The sequence below is a fragment of the Cimex lectularius genome, unplaced genomic scaffold (assembly GCF_000648675.2).
Source record: "Cimex lectularius strain Harlan isolate CLEC.00 unplaced genomic scaffold, Clec_2.1 scaffold59, whole genome shotgun sequence".
Taxonomy (NCBI): domain Eukaryota; kingdom Metazoa; phylum Arthropoda; class Insecta; order Hemiptera; family Cimicidae; genus Cimex; species Cimex lectularius.
Genome location: NW_019392794.1, coordinates 1,984,165 through 2,004,887, shown reverse-complemented (window position 1 = coordinate 2,004,887; position 20,723 = coordinate 1,984,165). Strand labels below are relative to the sequence as shown.

At 36.8% G+C, this 20,723-nt stretch overlaps 2 protein-coding genes across 10 annotated transcripts in view; one reads left to right on the top strand and one right to left on the bottom strand.

The window, feature by feature from the left end:
• The window catches only part of LOC106661667 (lysine-specific demethylase 3A-like), a 475,583-nt gene that overhangs the window by 108,067 nt on the left and 346,793 nt on the right, over positions 1-20,723 (bottom strand). The window lies entirely within an intron of this gene.
• On the top strand, positions 3,196-4,478 carry LOC106661672 (anionic trypsin-2-like). Its single transcript, XM_014385217.2, has one exon. It carries the CDS (start codon positions 3,686-3,688, stop codon positions 4,475-4,477), a length of 792 nt encoding a protein of 263 aa, XP_014240703.1. The 5' UTR covers positions 3,196-3,685; the 3' UTR covers position 4,478.

The window sequence follows — 20,723 nt, the reverse complement described above, 5'->3', positions numbered from 1 at the left end:
TAGTGGTCATTTCTACGTCTCTAATCAAAATAAAAGAGTGCATCAAGACCTTGATATTGCAATTATTATATCCAATAAAATATGGCGATAGTAATGAGTTAATAAATGACTCAAAGTGCTTTTTTCAACCTATAAATGACTTATCGATATAATTATATCGATTTCCGAATTAAAAGAATATTGACTCTTCTTGGTTTAAGAAAGGAGTTGAGAGCAGTAGCCAAGAGCCGTCGGCTATTATGGACGATAAAGATCAAACACAATATTATGTTGTTCAACATATAATAGGCTATTTAAGGATCGCTATCAAAGAATATATTAAAGCGACTGTAATTGGAAAATTATCGTTGAATGTCATCTAGGCGAATTAGGGCATCATGAAAACACCTTTTTTACTGCCTTTTCCCGTAATCGGGAAGAAAAAGGTGGTCAGTTCTCAATGTCAGAGACGGACATTAAGGCCTGGGCTTGTTTATGATTCTTCCACTAATGGCGACTCATCACTCCTTCCAGACCAACCTTGAAGCTCGGTAAACAGAAAAAACACTTTATTATTCCACGACCGCGGGCAGGGGCTTACGAGATAATTTCGAAACTGGGGTAGAGTGCAGGAGATAAAACGGCAGATGGTGACTCGAATAATTTAAGAGAGCCCGCTTTCCTGATGGCGAAATAGCCGGAGTAAAACACGCGGAGATATCTCTACTACCAAACGGAATATTAAACGCGATTTGTCTTCATTTTTTAAAAGCCAGTCTGCCTTATTCAGATCTGATCGGTATTTAGATACACGAAGGCAGGTTTCCTTTTGAAACATCTCATGTGATTTAAATCCAAAAAGGAAATAGCCTGATCAACTTCATAGACTATGCAATACTGCACAAAATTGGAATTTGATGGAAATCACCTCTTGTACAAATGCAGCCAGGTAGGTTTTACCTTAAAAACATGTCCCCTTAAAAACTGTTAATAATAACAAAATTCCGTATCCTTCCAGGTCCGTAGGGCATGGAATATGACCATACTAGACTGAAATATTTATAACTAAACAAATGACTGGAACTTATATATAGCTAATCGACTTTTATGTGAACGTCATGCAGCAGGACATGTTTCTGAAGATTTAACAGGACATGTTTTTGAAGATTTTTATATTTTTTCAGCGATATTTTAGAAAATAAAAATACACGGAATGTTTTCAATCTGCAAAACGTGGCGAAGAACACGTGTCGATTGGGTATTCGTACCGATAACTAAGAGATTAGATAATATTTTAACCCTACATCCTTTTTTTTAACGAGACCAATAATCACAGTTCAAGACTACATGAAAAACCACGCGCCAAAATATACTTTAATTAACTTATTTATTTACAAAAAAAAACTTAGTGAAATTGGAAGGGAATCTTTAACAAGGCCTTCATTAAAATCCAGCTCAACCCATCAAAGCGAAAGATTTTGTTAAAATAAAAAATGGTTGGAAAAGTGGTCGTAGTAGCAACAGAAGTTGTCATTTAATTGGTTGCTACAATATATTTGCCGGGTCTTTTTATTTAAAATCTAAACAAACAAAATATTTCGACTGAAAAAAAAAAGAAGAAAAGAATTCGTGTTGTTCACCAAGTTCGTAAGTGCACCACGACCCATTTCTGTACTCTGTTGTACGTGTTCACTTTCCAGTGTATTTTATGTAGTGCTATGTGAAGACCTTGACTTTTCCTCGTCCGGGTGTGTAAACCGCAGAATCAAAAGACCTTCACAGTAACTCGTGTAAAGCGGTGTCCCCCTTTTTAAATTTTCAGATGCAATCTGCCACTCCTTGCTTCAGATGATACGTACCTTCTCCATATTAACCGGCAGAAGGTTCTGCTGTTCAAAAAGCTTTACAGGAACGTTAAAAAAGTGGCGGATTTGCATGTTTAAGCCACCCAGTCTGAAAGGGCTAAGCTACTTCCTTATTTCCAACGCTAAAAGTGTCCCCTTGTGTTAAAGAAAACGAAAACTTATCGACTAGAATTTACATATTCATCGTAATCTGATATGTCGTTTAACCGAGTCATTATTGTTCAGCCTCATTGCGGAAATACAAATCCCAAGGCAGACAAGCAATTTCGCCTTTCTCGAGACGCTGCTCAAGCACAATCGCGGGCGTAAAGATTCCGGAACGAAACGCCTTTTGATTCCGGCCAACAAAGGCCGTGCTTTGAAAGGAGCAGGCTGTGCAGATTTTTCGCCGAGTCAGCCCGACCAGACCGGGGATCTCCCCTGACGGTATTTACAACGAGAATCGACACAAGGTCGCCTGGAAATGAGCCTGTTTCGGCTAAAAGACTGGCAACACAACGAGAACAAGCGGACCGATGAGTTTGCAAACGACCACGATAAGGCGACACGTCAAAAAATCATTCGACCACCCGACCAAACATTAGGGAGACCCTATACCGGCGGACCACACCAAACTAAAAGCTAGGTGTAAAACATGATAAAGGAGATAAGTTATACGTATACACAAGAATAAATAAATATGCTCCCTATACTTGACAGCCAATAATTTTCAGGCTTAATGTTTTGAACGCCTTGAAAATGTTTTGATCCTGAACAATTTCGCTTAAAGTTAGGGCCAATTTTTGCGGAAGAGGGCTTTAGGTCTTCTCATTCCCTTTCAAAAATTCTACAAGATAGAATTTTACGGCGCACGTCATCATCGGTATCGGATTCGGGGCATGAAGGGCTATTGGACCTTTTGACTTTAAACAGGTATACCAAGAAGTTGCCAATACCAGTTAAGTTGTCCCACTAAATAAACTTTACGTACTTAATTTCTGAAACATCAGTTATTACCAGCGTAAATTAACGTTTAATTGCTAAACAAATAATTTTTCGGTTACAAATGATTTAAAATTAGTCATAAGATGGTGAAACCTCTATGAAAAATAATTAAAGTAATTCAAATTAACAAAAGGACTTTAGTTCTAGTGGCAATAGGTACTTTTCAGTTCTGTTTAAACTTCCTTAAGTATTGACGTCTGTTCACGGGACACCCGTAGATGATTTTCAAAATAATTTTTCCAAATGTGATGAAATTCTGAATTTGAGAAGACAACGTATAAAACAGGGTCAACTCGTCATGGGCAAGTACGCGTTGCATAAGTGTTAATAATAATGTTTATTTAGTAACAAAAAATAAATAATAGGAAAATTTTTCGACCTGGTAAAAATAGTCTGTCAAAGGTTAAAGTATAATATATCTCCATCCATCATGTAACCGACGGTTACGATCAATTTCGCTGTTTTGCATAATTCACTTTTATGCATACTAAAAGATTTCAAAAGTTCAAGATACTTTTCCAGTTCAGAGCCGATCGTTTAATAAAGAGCACCTGTCTTTTTTCAAATTCTTGGTAGGATTTTGAATTTGAAATTGGAATTTCTCGTTTAAGTGTAGAGAGTTCTGTCTCTGTTTCCATGAAAGATGTACACAGCATGAATAATTAAATAAAGACAACCGTTAGCCTCATTAATGCCGAATGTTTATTTATTAACGCGTGGATAAAAATCGTTCTAGGCCGTCTAAATAAATTTACACATTTACGCAACGACTTTCAATGAAGTTTATTTAAAGCGAAAATAAAACCAAACATATGTTTTTTTTTAATGACCCCCCGGTTTGAAAGAAACGATAAGAAATGTTCCTCGGGGATGTAGTAGAGACAAATTCCCAGTACAAGTTCGTTGTGTTGCTGATAACGGTGATGCAGAACTCTTCGTCCAGGTTGTGCACAGGGGTGGTCGTCGGAAGGGACAAAGTGCTGACAGCTGCCCACTGTTTCGTCGAGTCGAGAACCGAAGTCTTCTTCGAGAATTCGGTCAACCTTTACATCTATTTGTTCGAAAAGAAAATGATGCACAAAAAGGTGAAACGTGTCTACATCCACCCGTTCTACCTGCCTTCCGTCGAGAACGACGTCGCGGTCGTACAGACGGCCGACATGCTTGAAATAGAATATCCGCCGATGGCCAACTCATCGAGGGGTGATGCCAAGAAGAACTGCCTCCTCGCGGGCTTCGGCCTGAGGTACCCCGAAGGTCTCAAGGCGAAGATGGTCCTAGCGACTATCAAAGCTGACCTGCTACGATCCATAGATTGTGCGAGGATCACGGAAAATATGGAACACGCCATGTGCCTCCTCGTCGTCCAAGGCGAGTCCGCCCCGTGCGTCGGCGACTCCGGGGGTCCCATCATCTGCAACGGGATGACGACCGGCATACTCTCCAGAGGGCTCGTGATCGGCAACGGCTGCGGGAAGGTTGTCTTCGCCGTCATGATCTATGAGGACGTCTACACACACCAAGTCTGGCTTTCTCGCGTCTTAAAAGTAGACGAGGAGGTTCAAAAATCCAACGCTGAAAGGGAATCTTGTCATATCCTCGCCGTGTTGCTCATGATCGTGATACTAAATAAACTTTTCCGAGATTGAAGAGGTTTTTTAAATCTGTTATCACATGTTTATGTATGCAACTACTGTAAAAATAATTAAAGACACTAAAAAACCCTACATCACCAATAGCAGAAGGAATTAGGGATCTCTTTACTAAAGATATTTCTCCTGAATTCAACTGCTTTGGTAAACCAGCTGCAACAGCATCTACTTCAATAAAAGCACACGGGTAATAGTCAAATTTCTGCTGAGTTTATACATCCCAAATTGAATTTTTTCTCTATCATTGGACGAGATGTACTTATAAGTATTCGTAGTTTGGACCGTTTGGTTATACCATCAGTACTGGCTCGGTGATTAGTAATTACATCCTTAAAACCCCAGCGAAATCCAATACACTAACAGTCATAGTTGACCCTTTTTACCCTATCCGGGCAGGGTGCGTAATGGTTGGCTAAAGGCCCAGTTCACCTCTACAAACCTTTTGAGATACTGCTGAGATATCTGACTCCCATATATGTCCCATCCCAATAATTTTTGCATATGTACACATCAATTCGTAAGTAATAGTCGTTTGATAGCGTTCGATGATTTGGCTATGTCAGACTCATCAGAGAAGGTCTGTCGTTACAATCAGGTTGACTCTTCTTACCCCATTCTTCTTTTTTCATTAGAGGCATACTGGTTTGATCAATCGGCAAATTTGCCTAAGATGACTTTGTAAATATTTTTTTTATTATCAATAACATCCTTAATGAATTTTGTTAATCAAATTTGATACACGATAACGTCCAACTTCTCCATCCTATTATACACATCTAGAAATGTATTAGCGATCGCTTGAGACTCGTTTATTTACAATTTATTTTATTTCTTGTGCCACGCGTTAATTTCATTTGCAAAAAACATTCTACTGTACGTGAAGCTAAATCCAGCACGTGGTTGTTCAAGGACGATTGAGGATTTAGTATGTAAGGCAAGACATGCAGGCTCGATGGAGGACCTCTTCTCCAGGAGGTGGGAGAGACCCGTTAGGCCGTTGTTGGCCTCTTCCTTTTTTATTTCTCACTCCTATTTTTCCCTCTCGGCTTCTTCCGTACCTCGTAACCACCGCGGCGATAAAATGGGTGTCCTTTTCATACCTGGCAGCTCCTTTTGTATCCCGCCTGGAGTGGGAAGATCGGAGCCTATTGTGAGTTTATGCAAATCCGGTGTTCGAATTCACAACCGGCTTGAATATCTTCATCCTTCGACGGTTTATCTCGGGAAATATTTTTATGAGGATATTATTACGAGCCTTTCAAAAGATAACTATGATGAGTCATGACATTTTTTATTCTTTAAAAACTCTCAATATCTCAGTAAGTTTTATAGTGTAAATATTTGATTTTAAATTGTTGAAAGACATATCTTCTGGTACATAAGATTCCTCGTGAGAATATTATAAAGGCTGCCAGCCCGGTCTGATCACAGCAGAATGCTGTAACTAAAAATATTGTTATCAAAAGTTTTGGCTGGAAAAATACCATTAGTCAAATCTGTTAAAACCGTGTGAAGTTCTATGTAAATGGGAGATTTCTTTTTAATCGAGTTATTTTTGTGAGAGAGCTGCAATATTCTCTAACCGAGCCCATGAATATTCATCGGGTCCTCCACGGTCTCCCGGCGAAGAGGCGGTTACAAAATAATTCCGGGAGATATTTGAATTACAAATGTTTCGATTCGAATGCATACGAGCTATTAAAAGAAGATAAGGGCAACAAGAATTCGATAAAACCGCCAGGAGCTTGTTTATTCTCTGGCAGGGGGCGATAGGAGGCTGAAAGGAGACGTTTGCGCCAACTCGGCCAGATAAAGATATCAAAAGTACTGCTCTGTTTCGTGGGTTCGGTTATCTAGTTCATACTAACAAGGTCCTGAGAAAGGAATTTTGCACGGAATCCAGGGGAATTAAAAAAGCATTTTATAACCCCCCTTCAGGAGTGAATTTACAGTTCTTTAACATAAAGGACCTGCACCCTTTGGGACTACTAAAAACATTTTATAACTTGACATTTCAGGACTTTCTACACATACGCACAAATAAATAAAATTCCCGCGATGAAAAAATATTTCCAGGAATAAGGTATAAAAATTATTAATTGATTATTCCTTTTATAAAAAGTCTTGGTTGAGATGAAAAAGTTAGTGTCACGAGCGGGATTCGAACCCATGACCTTCGGCGCAATGCGCACCGCTGGCCTAACCACTTGAGCTATCGGGACATCAGTAAGAAGTCACGATAGCTTCAGAAGTAATTTGGTCAGTCAGACTACTAAACATAATGGATTTAATTATTAATTGAGTTGAATCCGCTCGTCCTTCCTACCATCTAAAAACAAATGAAGTGACTTTCCAGGACAGTCTATTGTAAAGATCTATAGTCAATTATTTTCTGTTATTATGTACGAATTATGATTTTTCTCCGTGTTTCTTAGTCCAACTATACTAAAAACATGGAGAGAAATAATGCAAAATCGATCGATCTTTTTAAATGGCATCATGTAGGATAATCATCATTAGATCTGGCCTGGGTTTTATCATCCCTATAAACCATTAAACAATGAAATGTGAAACATCACAATAGCATTTGGCATCTCAAACATCTAAAATCAATGTACAACTTGATATCACACGACTTTCTAGGAATAAAATAGAGATGATCATTAATTCCAGGACAATTCTGCAACCTCGGGAGAAAACTGTATCCCAAAAACAGAACTTTCAGCGATTTTAAAGTTCAAATCTTTGGTACAACTTCAACTGTAGTAACTTTTTTCCTTCTGTCTTTAGGTTTCCAGGCCTAAAGACACTGGAATATGTATTTTCCTGATTTTACCAAAATTTGTCTTATCTAGTTTTGCACTGACGGTGCAGAATTGTATTAGTCATCCCAATCATTTCGGGAATTTCTAAGCAAAGAAAAGAAACTATCATGATTATGGAGGGAAGATCGACAGTATACAGGTGATGAGGAAGAGGATCCAATTAGTTACAGATCAGATCACCATCTGCTAAAACCCTTATTGCGACCTCTTCAGGGTGTTCGGCTCTCGTGAACAATTAATGACAATAATACGCCAAATGCATTCTGTTAGGATTTATTTTTTGTGACATAACAGATCCAAGTGCTAGTAATCTACGGTTAGCCTAAGCGAATAAGGATGACAGTGATTAAGCAGCCGAGGCTTCCACTGGCAGTTTTTTTTTCTTAAGTTTCCCTCGTCAGAACGTCGTAGGAAGGCTTTGCAGCCTTTAGCTCCCTTTAACAAGGCCTAGGAGCGACGGCTGAAGCGAGGCGGTTAAGGGCGACAGGTAAAAACGGCATTTAAGAATACTTTTCCTGGGAATATCTCCATGTGACCATATTACAAGTTAACAAGTGTTTGAATACGTGGTCTTGAAATAACATGATGAATGAGAAAAAAAAATTGTATGTGGATACGCCGGAAAAACTTCAAGGTTTGATAAGGTCGCCTAGAGCTGTGATTAAAATACATCCTCTGATCAGCCTTGATATGCTGTTCACCCGTTGTAGCCCTTTTGGCTCAACGGATGTGTCCAGGGAAAACAGCGAGTATGGACGGACCGGAGGACATTACACTTTTGTTTTTGTAAGAAGACGAGAAATATGCGCAATATAGGTCATTAACCTAGCTAAACACAATAGCGTACAACGAAGAGACGTTCGGAGTTTTCTGGAATCGTATTGACCAATATATTCTTGTTTTTTTCGTAAAATTCCTTTTTTTTTAACTTAGATCTCACAATATTAATAATTGATTATTTGGAATTTTTTGTGATTTTAGTGGTTTAGATGACCAGGAAAATGATAACTGTCATTCCTGAAATTATTGATCCTCATCGTCATATTGAATATTTTAGAAATTAGGTCAAATTTCAGGATATACATTGATTAAGTTTTTATTGGTGAAATAATTCTGGACAAATACAGATAGAGAAATCCTGAAATTTCAGCTAATTAATAATTTCTATATGGTAAATATCTTAAAATAGCATCAACATTAAAATGGGCGAGATAAATCATCCAGGTTAAATGATAATTGCACATTAATGATTACTGGAATATGCGAACATTCTTTGCTTTCATTAATTCCTGAAATTTCAGGCCATGATTTATTTCTAGATAATGCAGTAGTCCAGATGAGGTTAAAGGTTAATTATGGTTAATGTTCCTGGAATTATTGATCATCATGACCATTCTTTTAAACATTGGTCAAACTTCAGCATCCTGGCCAAATGATAGATGTCATTAATGATTCTCCGAATTAAAGACCATCGCGACGAATATTTTTTTTTTTTTAAATGCATAAGGTTTCAAGATTTCATTTTTTTTTTTTTTTTTAATGATTGACCCTAGTAAAAAGATAAAAGAAACAATAGAAAAAAATTAAAGGTTTATAATATTTATCTGTACCAAAGCTTCACACTACTTAACCTTTGCATTGGCGCCATTGGCCAATGAAAAAAGCATATAAAAGGGCAAAGTTTCCCTGATTAAAGAACAAAATAAGAACAGCAGAGGGCGTGAAAATCAAGAAAATTGATTCGTCATTTTTTAAGACAGATACACGACTGCATACTAAAGTATGGTGTTTTTCTCTATCCTTTTTCCCCCTCCCTTTTAAGCGCCTCGCCCAACGAACAATGAATGGTAAAAAAAGTAATTACCGAAAGAGAACAATACGAGCATCAGAAGTACGCTTCCTGCCAGGTTTTAATCACCTCAGGCTTCTTTTTCCTTTACTCCCCTCAACATCAGGAGTCAGAAAAACAGTTTTTGATAGAAAACAATTGCAAGATTCCAGAAAATTAATAAGTTTCAAATTACCACCATCTCACCAACAAATTATTAAGACACTTTTTTTTTTTTTTGCCTCAAAGTGAAATGGCTGGCAGTTAGATTTCAATAAAGACATAGACAATTACTTTTTATAACATCAGATGGAGAAAAAGATTTCCGATTGAAAATCATTTACCAACTAACCAACAAATTATTTATACAGACTTCAATCCGACTGAAGATTTTTTTGCAAGATACCAGAAATTTAATAAATCTAAAATACAAGAAACCCACCAACAAATTATTTTCACAGACTACTTTATTTCGCATCAGTCTGACTGAAGAAATTTCTTACAAGATACAAAAAAAAATTAATAAATCTTAAGATACCAGTAACCCATCAACAAATTATTTAAAAAATATAATTTCTCCCTTAAATATTTATAATATGGTGCGGATCACATTATAAAAAAAGTCGTCCCTAGTCGTCTAGCTCAGCATATGCGGGAAAACATCCTCTGGAGATAAACAGCAATAATTTAAAAATACAACAGGAAGAGGCCGTTCTGAATATGGCCTCTTATCTCCCCCCGAGAGAGATAACAAAAAATCAAAATTGCGTTACATAAGCATTTAATTGCCCTAATTGTCCATCGAGGTTTTGACAATGAGGGTTATTTGTTAAAATCGGCCTCGGGGCAATAGCAAGGAGCCCTTTATCACCCGGGCCGACTACAAAGGAAGGGCGACATAAATTCCCTTCTGCATTATTCATGGCCCAGGGCGTCCCTTAACCAGGATCAGACAGGTGGTCTCGCCTGAACCCGTGCCATTTGGCCCATCTCGCGGATTTTTCCGTCTAAATAATGGCTGGTTCAAGGAGGACAATGCGTGGACATGCGGTCCTTGGCCTCGTATGTGAACGGTAGGCAACTCTCGAGTTATCAAGGCGATTATGTTATCTTGTTAACTTTTCCTACCGTTTCTACCAAACTCGCATAATGAAACCTTACAGAGCTCTCAGGTAAAGTAAATTGGACAAGATCCGCCTTTCTTTATCAACTTATGATCAATTACATACATATTTACATTAATTTTAATGATCAATTAAGACTAATAAAACAGAGATTGCCATCCCTAAAATCAAGGTAAATTGTATTAATATCAACATCAATAAAGCGTTAAGGTCAAAATCTGAAGAAGTTGTATCTTTTTTTAATTATCTTGCATTGGAGGGTATGACGTAATTTCCAAGACGATTTCACGGTCTTTACGTTATCTGCATTCATGATATGCAATCAAGGTTGAAAGAATTCCACGCGTATCGACCAACAATGATTAATTTATTCTAGATCCAGTCATATTTTGTTTTGGACTGGGCAAGAAATTCAAATCCGTGACAAAACGTCTTGGTTCAAACGGCATAAATTGGGAAAAGTTCCTTATAAAATAAGTAAATTTTCAGTCCGTCTAAGAATGCAAACTCGGATTTATCTGCAGTCCATAAATTTGAAAACTTTTCGGTCCGCCCATTCTCGCTGTTGCTCAACACTATGCGCTTCAAGATTGCAGACCAGACAGTTTCGAATGCTGAAAAACCAGATGAATTTTAAAAACAAATGTTCTCATGAATCCCAACATTATTTTTTGGCCTGCAGATTATCGACCTTCATTAAAATCTAACAATAAGTACAGAAAAAAATTGGGGCACTCATATTATCGGTTTCAATGGACTTGTAAATAAATATTGAATGTTTCAACAGACACATTTATATATAAAAAGCCGAAAAATGGGAAATTTTGGGCCCGCCTACCCTCGCGGTTTCTGGATAGATCATTCCAATCTTCACTTGGAACCGAAATGAAAAATATTCTAATAAACATTTTTTATATTATTTTGAACACGGTCGAGTCGTAAAATATTTTTCCAAATCATTTTTATTTTTGTTCCAGAATGTTATAAGGATTGAATTAATAGCCACATTAAAAAATAAACGACATAATAAATGTACTGTCCGGTTGGTTGTTTTTCGCTGTTCTGGCGATTCACAGCATCTTGTTTTCCTCGTTAGAAAAATCCTAACTCAGTAAAAACAGCCAAAACATCATTAGGAATTAAACTGGCCTCAGAAAACATAAATGCAGGACAATTTCTGGTCCGGTTGTTCTCGCCGTTTATGTCTAATCTTACTGCTATATCACAATACGGAGATTTATATTTGCTCACAATGCATAAATTATGCCATCCCAATCACATTTATTACTGAATTAATTGGAAAGAAGTTCATGAGAATGAGATTTTAGTCCGTCTGTGTTCGCTGGTTTTAAAACGAGAAATTATGACGCATTACTTGTTATATTACGATGCTAAATAATACGAAGTGCTATTTAATCAATTTTTTCCACATTGGATGTTTTAATAATGAGTAATTTTACCGTCTGGCCACAGCGGTAAGAAATATGAATGTTAATTGAGCCAGAAGGTCATTTCACTTACACACCATGTGTCATGGCTTGTAAGTTTGAAACAGGTTGAAAAGATTTTCACATAGATCATATTTATTTTTCTGGTCGATAAAATTGACAAAACTCCGAGTTGGATCCACAAAACAAATACTGTACAATTTTAATTGCTTTAAGTACACCAAATTTCTTGTTCAAAAGGATCTTTTCTGATGCCAGTATCCATCCTAGCCAAGTCGTATTCCTTTGCTATTGGAAAAATCTTATTAATATATTTAAAAAGTGTAAGACTACAGTTTATTTACAATAAACCTGACCTTTTCATAATTTTTTACTTTTAATTTATTTATTTGTTTTTAGCCAGACAGATGGTAACCGGTGGTGTTTTCAAAGTCCCATGGACCTTTTCAAACTTTAGTAAAAGACCGTGACTTTGAAGGCTAGCTTTGTATTTTTTATTTGTCGTATTCTGTCGGGATATTTCTTCGCGCCTAAATCATAACTACTGCCTGGAGTTATTAGTCATAACGATAAACAGCGAGACCGGGCCGACCACGAGTTCTTTATTCTAACAGGAAAAAACTCACCACAATGCAGATAAATTTGCCCGAATCTGACCGCCGGCACGAACCGTATTTCTTTTCCGTCGGAAGTGAAACGCCTCGGGACAACGCGAGAGTGGGCGGACCGCCCACGCGTGAGACGTTTGTCCACATTAGGCCGTTTCGATTGTTTCGAATTTCGATTGTTTCGAATTTCCATTCCTCCCGGCGCAAACAAAATACCAATTGAAGTAGGCGAAAGGATTGAAAAATAATTACACCCTGAGAGCAGGAAATTCTTACTTCTCCTAAATGGTACTAGTCGGACTTTCTTCTAAAAAAGAGATCCTCTATCGCAGTTTTTGCATAAACTTACATAAATTACTCGCATACGATCGTGATAAAACGGGCTTTTTAGGTAAAAAAAAAAAATAAAATAAAATAAAAAAATAAACGGTTTAAAAGAAAAACGGAAATGACAACAAAACAGGTTTTCCAAACCTGTAAATATTTTCTTTAAATAATTTATTCGTAGCTGAGAATAAGTTGTTACACTTAATATGATGCCCATTGATATTATTATCCGGTCACTGACACAGGTACATCACGACACCTGAAGGACATATAATTCGAGATACCAGCCAACGTTGGAACTCAATGTGAGGGTTTATGGAAGTCATTGTAGCAGATTGCAGTGCTTGAACAATATGGTTAAGATGAATCCAAGGTAGAAATGGAACGATAAGATACGAATTGGGAGGTTATTGTCGGAGTAAGAAGTTTGGACAGTTCGTTTGAGGATTTTTGCTGGAAGGATTGAACAGCTGGGCTCATCTGTTCTTCCATGTGCCAAGGTGGTCAAAGTAAAGTTTTGTACAATCCTAACAGATTGGGATTCGACGTAAGTATCCTGCCTACGTATAGTCCAAGTGCCTAATCTGAGTTTGGTTTTACACTTCTTGCAACATCAGATAAGCTTTCGACTTGAATAGGATTACAGCTAGAAAACAAAATGATGTCATGATGATATTGAGACATATGGATATAGTTAGTGGTGAAATGATTACAGAATGGGAATGGGAGAAGAATGTTCCCTTGTGGTATAGCAGCTTCGATTGGTCTAATATCCGAGTATTCGTTGCTACCCCGCACACTGAAATAAAAGGATAAGGCAATTTGGACACGGTAGAAAGTAGTTTTTAAGGTCTATAAAGGATTCCTTGGATCCATTCTGGCTTCTAAGACTGGTATTTGGAATTGAACGTTTCAAAAGGATTCTTTCGAGGATTTTAGACAGGATGTAGCGTACGACTGTAGAAGGTGTGTTTAGATGGTTGGTGTGGTTTAAAGATGAGAGTGACGATGGAACGCTTCCATAGGAAAGTGTGATAAGGAGGATCACTATAAAATTTACCTATTCATTTTCCAGCAAGTGTAAATTAATATTAAACAAATCACCATTTTAACGAACTTAATAAATTGCCTCTAATTTTTCAGTCCTGATGCAATCCAATTTAGATTCCAGTTTATAATCATTTTTTTCTAATCATTGTTTTTAAGAGCGTAGCTTGAATTAACTCCAGGGCTCGGTCCACGGTCTGCTGGGTTCATTTTGTTTTGTGCAGCTTGTCCGTCCGTATCATGTCACAATTCGATGAATCCTGTGTATATTCATTAAACAACGCTGTGTAATTGGTAATCGCATTTGTACAGGCTGGATCTAGAACGAGAGGGGTGAAAAACAAACAGACCTACCAGAAACATGTTTCACAAACACGAGATGGTGCGAAAAACAAATTTCAAACTAGTATTAATTGGTTATTCCACGCTAGTGATGAAACGTAAAATTTTGAAAGTGCCATAGGTTCGTTTGATTGATTTTGATACGCCAAGGCAAATATAATTCATCAACAACCAATTTTGTATATGTTAGATGCCGTATTTCACCAACATCAGATGATCGAAGTTATAAAGAAAGAAAAAACGAGGAAACAAATAGAAACAACATTTTTATTGACATTGGGACTATCTTAGCAAGTCCATGATGTTTCAGTTGTATCTAGGCTAAAGTGTGAAATTAAACCAAATATAATTCGACTATTTTTCGACACTCGCATAAAAACCTACAATTTTTTTCTTGGCGACTTTAATGATTGAATTATTATTGGGCTTTAACTCCAATTGGACATTGGAGATATCAAAATTACCCTAGTATTGGTACAAGTATATCCCAAGCAGAGGTATAACCAAGAGACCGATAAAGAGGCCAAGAAAAGTTCTTTGAGGACAGCTCATTGAAAGTTGAATTCTTTGAGGCATACCAAACTTTAAAAACGTAGATCCATCAGACAATGCATTAAGAATACTAGGCCTAGAATGCTAGTCGGACTGTTGATTGGACACTGCACTCCGGAGGCCGATGTATTGGACATGGAGCACCTGAAACAAGTCTGAGCAGGTATTGCCAGGAAGAAGAAAAAAACTGCGGAACCTATCCTCAAACCTTTTCAGGGTGAGATTCTTACTCTTTGGGGTCGAAAAGCCCACGCCTGAAGGATCCGGCAGTACTTACCAACCTTTGATCTGATAAAAACCGTCAAGCTTAATGACAAGCTCCGGATAATAATGCAAACTTCATAATAGGTATACTAATGGACTGGTCACGGCTCGAATGTGTGTGTGTTACAAACACGTCTCTCGACATGAATTGTAAGAGTGGCGGATTCATTCTATCAATCTGATGATGAGCGTTTAGTTTAATGCTTGAAATACGGATCGTCGAAAACAACAAACTGTGAGTGAGAACTATCTTTTAAAGTAGTTCACCAAGAATGGGTGACCAGTCAATTTGCTACCATCAAAGATTTGTTGGCTTCTTGGCATTGGTGCAGAAATCGGCAGTTAGTCACAAAGATCTTAGAGGTTCATTCCCTCCATCCGGTAGTTCGTTTTTATTGCCGGACAAATCGTTTTACTGACTTTCCAAGTGGGAATGTTCAAATCGTTTTACGAAGCGAAACATGACGTGTTTTCACGGATTTTTATACTTGAAGACAAACGAGTAGAATTATTGCGATCGTTAAGCTGTTCGAGCGATCAATGCTCAGCTTGACTAACTAAAATACTACATTGTCAAACGAAAAAAAAAAAAAAAACGTAGGCGTGTTGTTTGTGTTGCATAAAGGATAATAGGACATTGTGTTGAATAATAGAACGGTGATAAAAATGGACTGCGCGTGCTTTTCCGTTCAAGGTCCACAAGGCGCACATCCTGCTGTCGTTAGATTCCGAGCTATAATTACGCCAGATAAGGATCACCTGCCCAGGAGCGATCCACGCTGAATCGTTTATTGTCCTTTTCCAACTCCGTAACAGCTGTTTTTTCTTGTTTTTTATCTTGTCGGGGAAATAGGACAGTGATTTAAAACATGTTGGATCCGGGCACGAGCCGTTGCCCTCGGCCGAAAGAAAGCCCCTCAGCCAGGAGGTCGGTTATTAGTGAAGTCCGCAATTAGATTTGCTCCCGCATCTGCCCCGTGGGCACCTGGCCCCTCTTCCCGTGGCAACAGAACGCCAAGGACATACCTAAAAGCAATTAGTCGGACAATGGTGCCAAATGCCGATGGAAGGGATGGACCCTCTCGTAGCTTACGGGTTGAACGAACGGCGAGAACGTCCAGACGACCTGTGAGAACGCCCCTGGGATATCACCACCCACCAATTTAAATCGTGAATGCCAGAGTTTTAAAACTACACCAGCCCCATCACTTCAAAACGTGATCCTCGATCACTCAATTGTTTCAAAACAACATGTTTATCACAACTTATACAAGTTCAATTCGTAGCAATTGCTCCCTTTTGCACTGCACTTGTCAATTAAAATTAAATAGGCTTTTAATAAATGTCTTCTTAGTCTTTTCAATCCGCCTAGCAACAACACGTTCGAGATAAATCAATATATTTTTGCCGACGCACGATCTTCATTAATCACACGTAATTTGACCGCTTGATCCACTTGAATGCTTCGTGGACTTACTTATATGCTTGCCATATGGTCTCACAGTTTGTTAATCGATCTTGAATAAAGACGACCAAGGTCAAAGAGCGAGGATATACGGACCGAAAATGGAAACAAAAATTGCACGTTATCAAGGTTACAATGGTTCTTGTTTTCTTTGTATCGGTCAACAATCAATCAATTGTTGATGATCAAATGGGTAATTTTTATTATTGAAACACCATGTTCCATACACAAAATTATATTTGTAAGTTTTCTAGCCAAGACGAAAACAAATATTTCATTGATATTGATGAAAAAACAAAAACGATCGCGCCCTGTTGACATGTAATTTATCTGTTTTATTGAAAATAGAAAATATAAATGTAAGACTGGACAATAACATGTTATTAGGGTAAAACCACTCCTACACATAAACCCACACCCGTTTTGTAAAATGTAAATCGCGTTTAAGCCAGGCCAACTTCTGATAATTAGGCGTGATTCGCGCTGGTTTGACTTGGCAGGATTTCAACCTGATTGTCATTAAAAAAACTGCTTAAAAGAACGATGACAAACATGAAATTTAACAAAAACATAATCTTAAGCCCTTCGCATGTCACCATAAACAATACGTCTAAAACTGAGGTTGGATTGCGGCAATGCAATAAATGATAACTTGGCTTATTTTACTGGTAAACAATTTTCCAATACTGCTTCTGACCTTTCTATCATCAACAATGGGTTTTAATTAACGATGATGGACTGCGATCCTCTTAATCCCAGGAAGGATGTTGAGCATGCAATGGCATCATCAACTATGAGCTCAAGGAATGATAACGCGCTCTTGTCTAGCTCAAGGTTCTCATCCCTTTTATGTCCCATTGTAGAAAATAATAACGTTTAAATTCAAAATCTGTATTTACACCCAAGTCATGTTAGATACTTCCGCTGAGACTGGCATGCTCGTCATCCCCAAAGGATGAACTGTAGTATGATTAACTGTGCTAAATCATAATATAGGAATTATGTAAATAAAACTGGGGCCCATCACATTCGGGTCAAGAAAAGATGAGCCATTAGGTTAAATAGAACATATCCAGCTAAATGGTTTTACATTAAGTATTTATACCCAAGAGTTAACTTGGGTAAAGCTGCAGTCAGCAGCAAGGCTATCATCAACATTCGCTCAAGAAATTATGACCTGTGATTAACTAAAAATATGTTTAGCTAAAATTAAATAATATATTTACATATAATCTCAATTTGGATTATGTTGTTGTTAGTTTACAAGGCCACCATCATCATAAAAAAATCTCAAGAAATGAAGTTCATCTGCTGTTTAACTATGCATATTATAATCAAATTACGTAAAAATCGTTTTTGGGACCATCCTCCTTATGCAAGGAGCAAAACTAATTACACCCCGCCGGTCTGGAAGAGTTGTTATAATGGTGAATCCGTAATGAGATCAGTGAAAGGCCATTGTATTCATAAATAGTCGTCGGCCCATTAATACCCCTGAATGCCGTGTTATTATGTTATTGTTCTTTACACGTTAATTACTCCCCCCCGCAGTCGTTGAGATGATTTTACGCCGAAAAACTGACAGGAGGAACTACGGCCATCTGGATATATTGCGAAATATCTTTTCATAATTTTCTTAAGTAGAATACCATAGAATTTTCTCCGATTTGAACTGGTGTTTAGAATCAATAATTATGATAGACAAGGGTTTTGATGTAAATAGGATTAATTTTATTTTGATTAATCATTAATAAGAGCATTAAGAGCATTAAGGGCATATTAAGGGATTTAATTCGAGCTTTGTGGTTTTGACGTATGATCTGAACGACAAAAGAAACAAAGCGAGAAAAGGCGGAGCACGACAACCGGGAACGAAATGTTTACCATTGACAAAGATGCTCGACAAATTGTCGTGCAAGAAAAAAGTTTAAAATTGCTAACAATGGGAATTTAATAATTTATTACAAACGACTACACGGCGGTTGTTGACGTAAAAAGTTCAAATAGTAAAATTCGTTTATTTCCAAGCTTTTCTTTTTTAACAAGGGGGGAAAAGCAGAGTGGGAAAAATTCATGACGTGGATCCCTTGGTTAATGGAGGTGCTGTATAAAATTAGGGTTGCAGCATTTCAAATCACTGTTTGCTCTGTGGCGTAGGGGATGAACAAAACTGCCCGAACATTTCCCACGTATTTACATACTGGGAACACACTTTCCTCATACATCATGTACTGGTTTAAATCACAAGATCTGGCCAACCTCACGGGGAAAATTTCAAGGAATTTGGCCCCTCTCGCCAACAGATAAATCTTCCTCGCGTTAAACCTATTTCAGGGAATTGATCAATACGACCAACTTTTTTCCTCGCCTGGACCAATGAATTCGTCCTACCTGTTTTCTTTCGAATTAATCAAAATCTCAGAACGATCACAATAAATCTCAATAGTTATATTAAGAAATAACAAATATTATGATATATTTATATAATTCGAACGATGACCATTACCATAGAAAATCCAATATAAATTGAATGATGATACTGATGACATGATTATTAGGTTTACACATTGGTGGGGGCGATTTGATCAATCAACCATTAATTTAAACTATTGAACTTTTTTAAATTGTGATAGATGAGATAAAATAAATATCGGTCAAACAAAAAATGGGTATAAGGTTAAAGAACCATAGCAATAATACAAAATATTTAAAAAAAACTTTTCTTTCTTGCCTTTCTCAATACATAAATTACTCAAAACATACACCCAATTTAAAAAAATTGATTTTGAACATAACCCTTTTAAAAGGACAATCTTCAACAAATCTTAGAATGTATATGCATATATTACTAAAAATATATTTAAAATAGTTAAAAAACTTGAAATTTAAAAAAAAAAAAAATGATTACAACCAAATGTACCTATTGTAAAATTCATCGAGAAATCGTGTTTTTAACTTTCAATTATGTAATACAATTTTTTTTCAACTGAAGATAGTTTCTATTAAACCAATTTTTCGATAAAACAGGCTGTCATCTTAATTAATAAATTCAAACGATAATTAATTAATGAATGAATAAATAAAATATCAAGAGGTAGTTTAATATCAAAGCTGATAAGAGAAAATAGCATGTTTGGACGTAAAAAATTGGTTAATTTAAACAATTTTCATCATTTTTTCTCAACATCCATGTCGTAAAATTTGGCCAAACTGTAACCTAGGATTCTATTAGTACTAAGGAACATCAGCTCTAACGATTTCTTAAATATATTTTTTTAAATATATTAAAAATACTGTACACAATATGATAGCAATGAAAAAACTATCACTATCATTAAAGAATTTACACTGTTCATGAGAAACAATTTGATTATAACTGGATCTATCAACATAAAAGAACCCGTGTCGGCAATATACAAAAAAACAGATATTTGTAGTAATTTGCACTCTTGAAGTACCAAGTTCCATTCATGATACGAGAAAATTGTTCAAATGAATGAGAAAAAGAATCAACAGTGGGAAGCCCAGACCGGAGATGATCTATTTCGATCAAATTGTCAGTTCACTGGAGCAGAACACAACACTTCTAAGGTCGAATCGACCATGATGCTTCAAAAACGAGATCAACACGGCCAAGAGTGATAAATCTATTGTAGATCGTGGAATAAAAATAATACAAAGATACTTTTTTTAAGCCTTTTTATTTATTCATATTGAGACAAGTTGCTGTTTGTTGTACTATTTTTCTTTCATCTTGTGCTGCCGCTTTTTTACGAAAGGGGGGACCGGCCGAATTGTCCTTGAACAGTATTTTCTAAATCTTCAAGCGGTTTGGCCAAAAAAAAGTATAAAGTAAATCAGAAAAGGGTTTATTTATGCATTTACTGTTCAAAAACAAGGCTGTATATTCGTAAAATTCACGGACAACAGCGTAAACAACGAACCAAAACATGTTCTAATTTGAATGTACAGTACGAGCAAGAATTTTTAAAAAATCATGCCCACTCCTCGGAAACGCTTTTTTGAACCTGAACCTTTTTCATTGAGCTTTGATCTAAAGTAGGAAAACCGTTGGACGATGTTTGGTAAAAACGGGCTTCATTTTATTACCTGGACTATGTCGATATTCTAGGTAATAAAATGAAATTGGTACGAACTCAAACAAATTAGGTAGATCGAATACTTTAGGGCAGAATCTTCGGTTTGGCGCCATGACTTTTAAAACCTGGGATCTGGACAAAATACAAAACGGACAAAAGCAGGAAAAACTCCGAATCTATAAATTTAAAAGGCATAAATTGGAAAAAAATCAAACTCAGTAGAGAAATCAGAAAATTCTCGAGGAATTTGAAAAAATAACCTCGGATTTGGTCAAATAAAAATTCCTTATCGCTACGAATACATACATTTAAA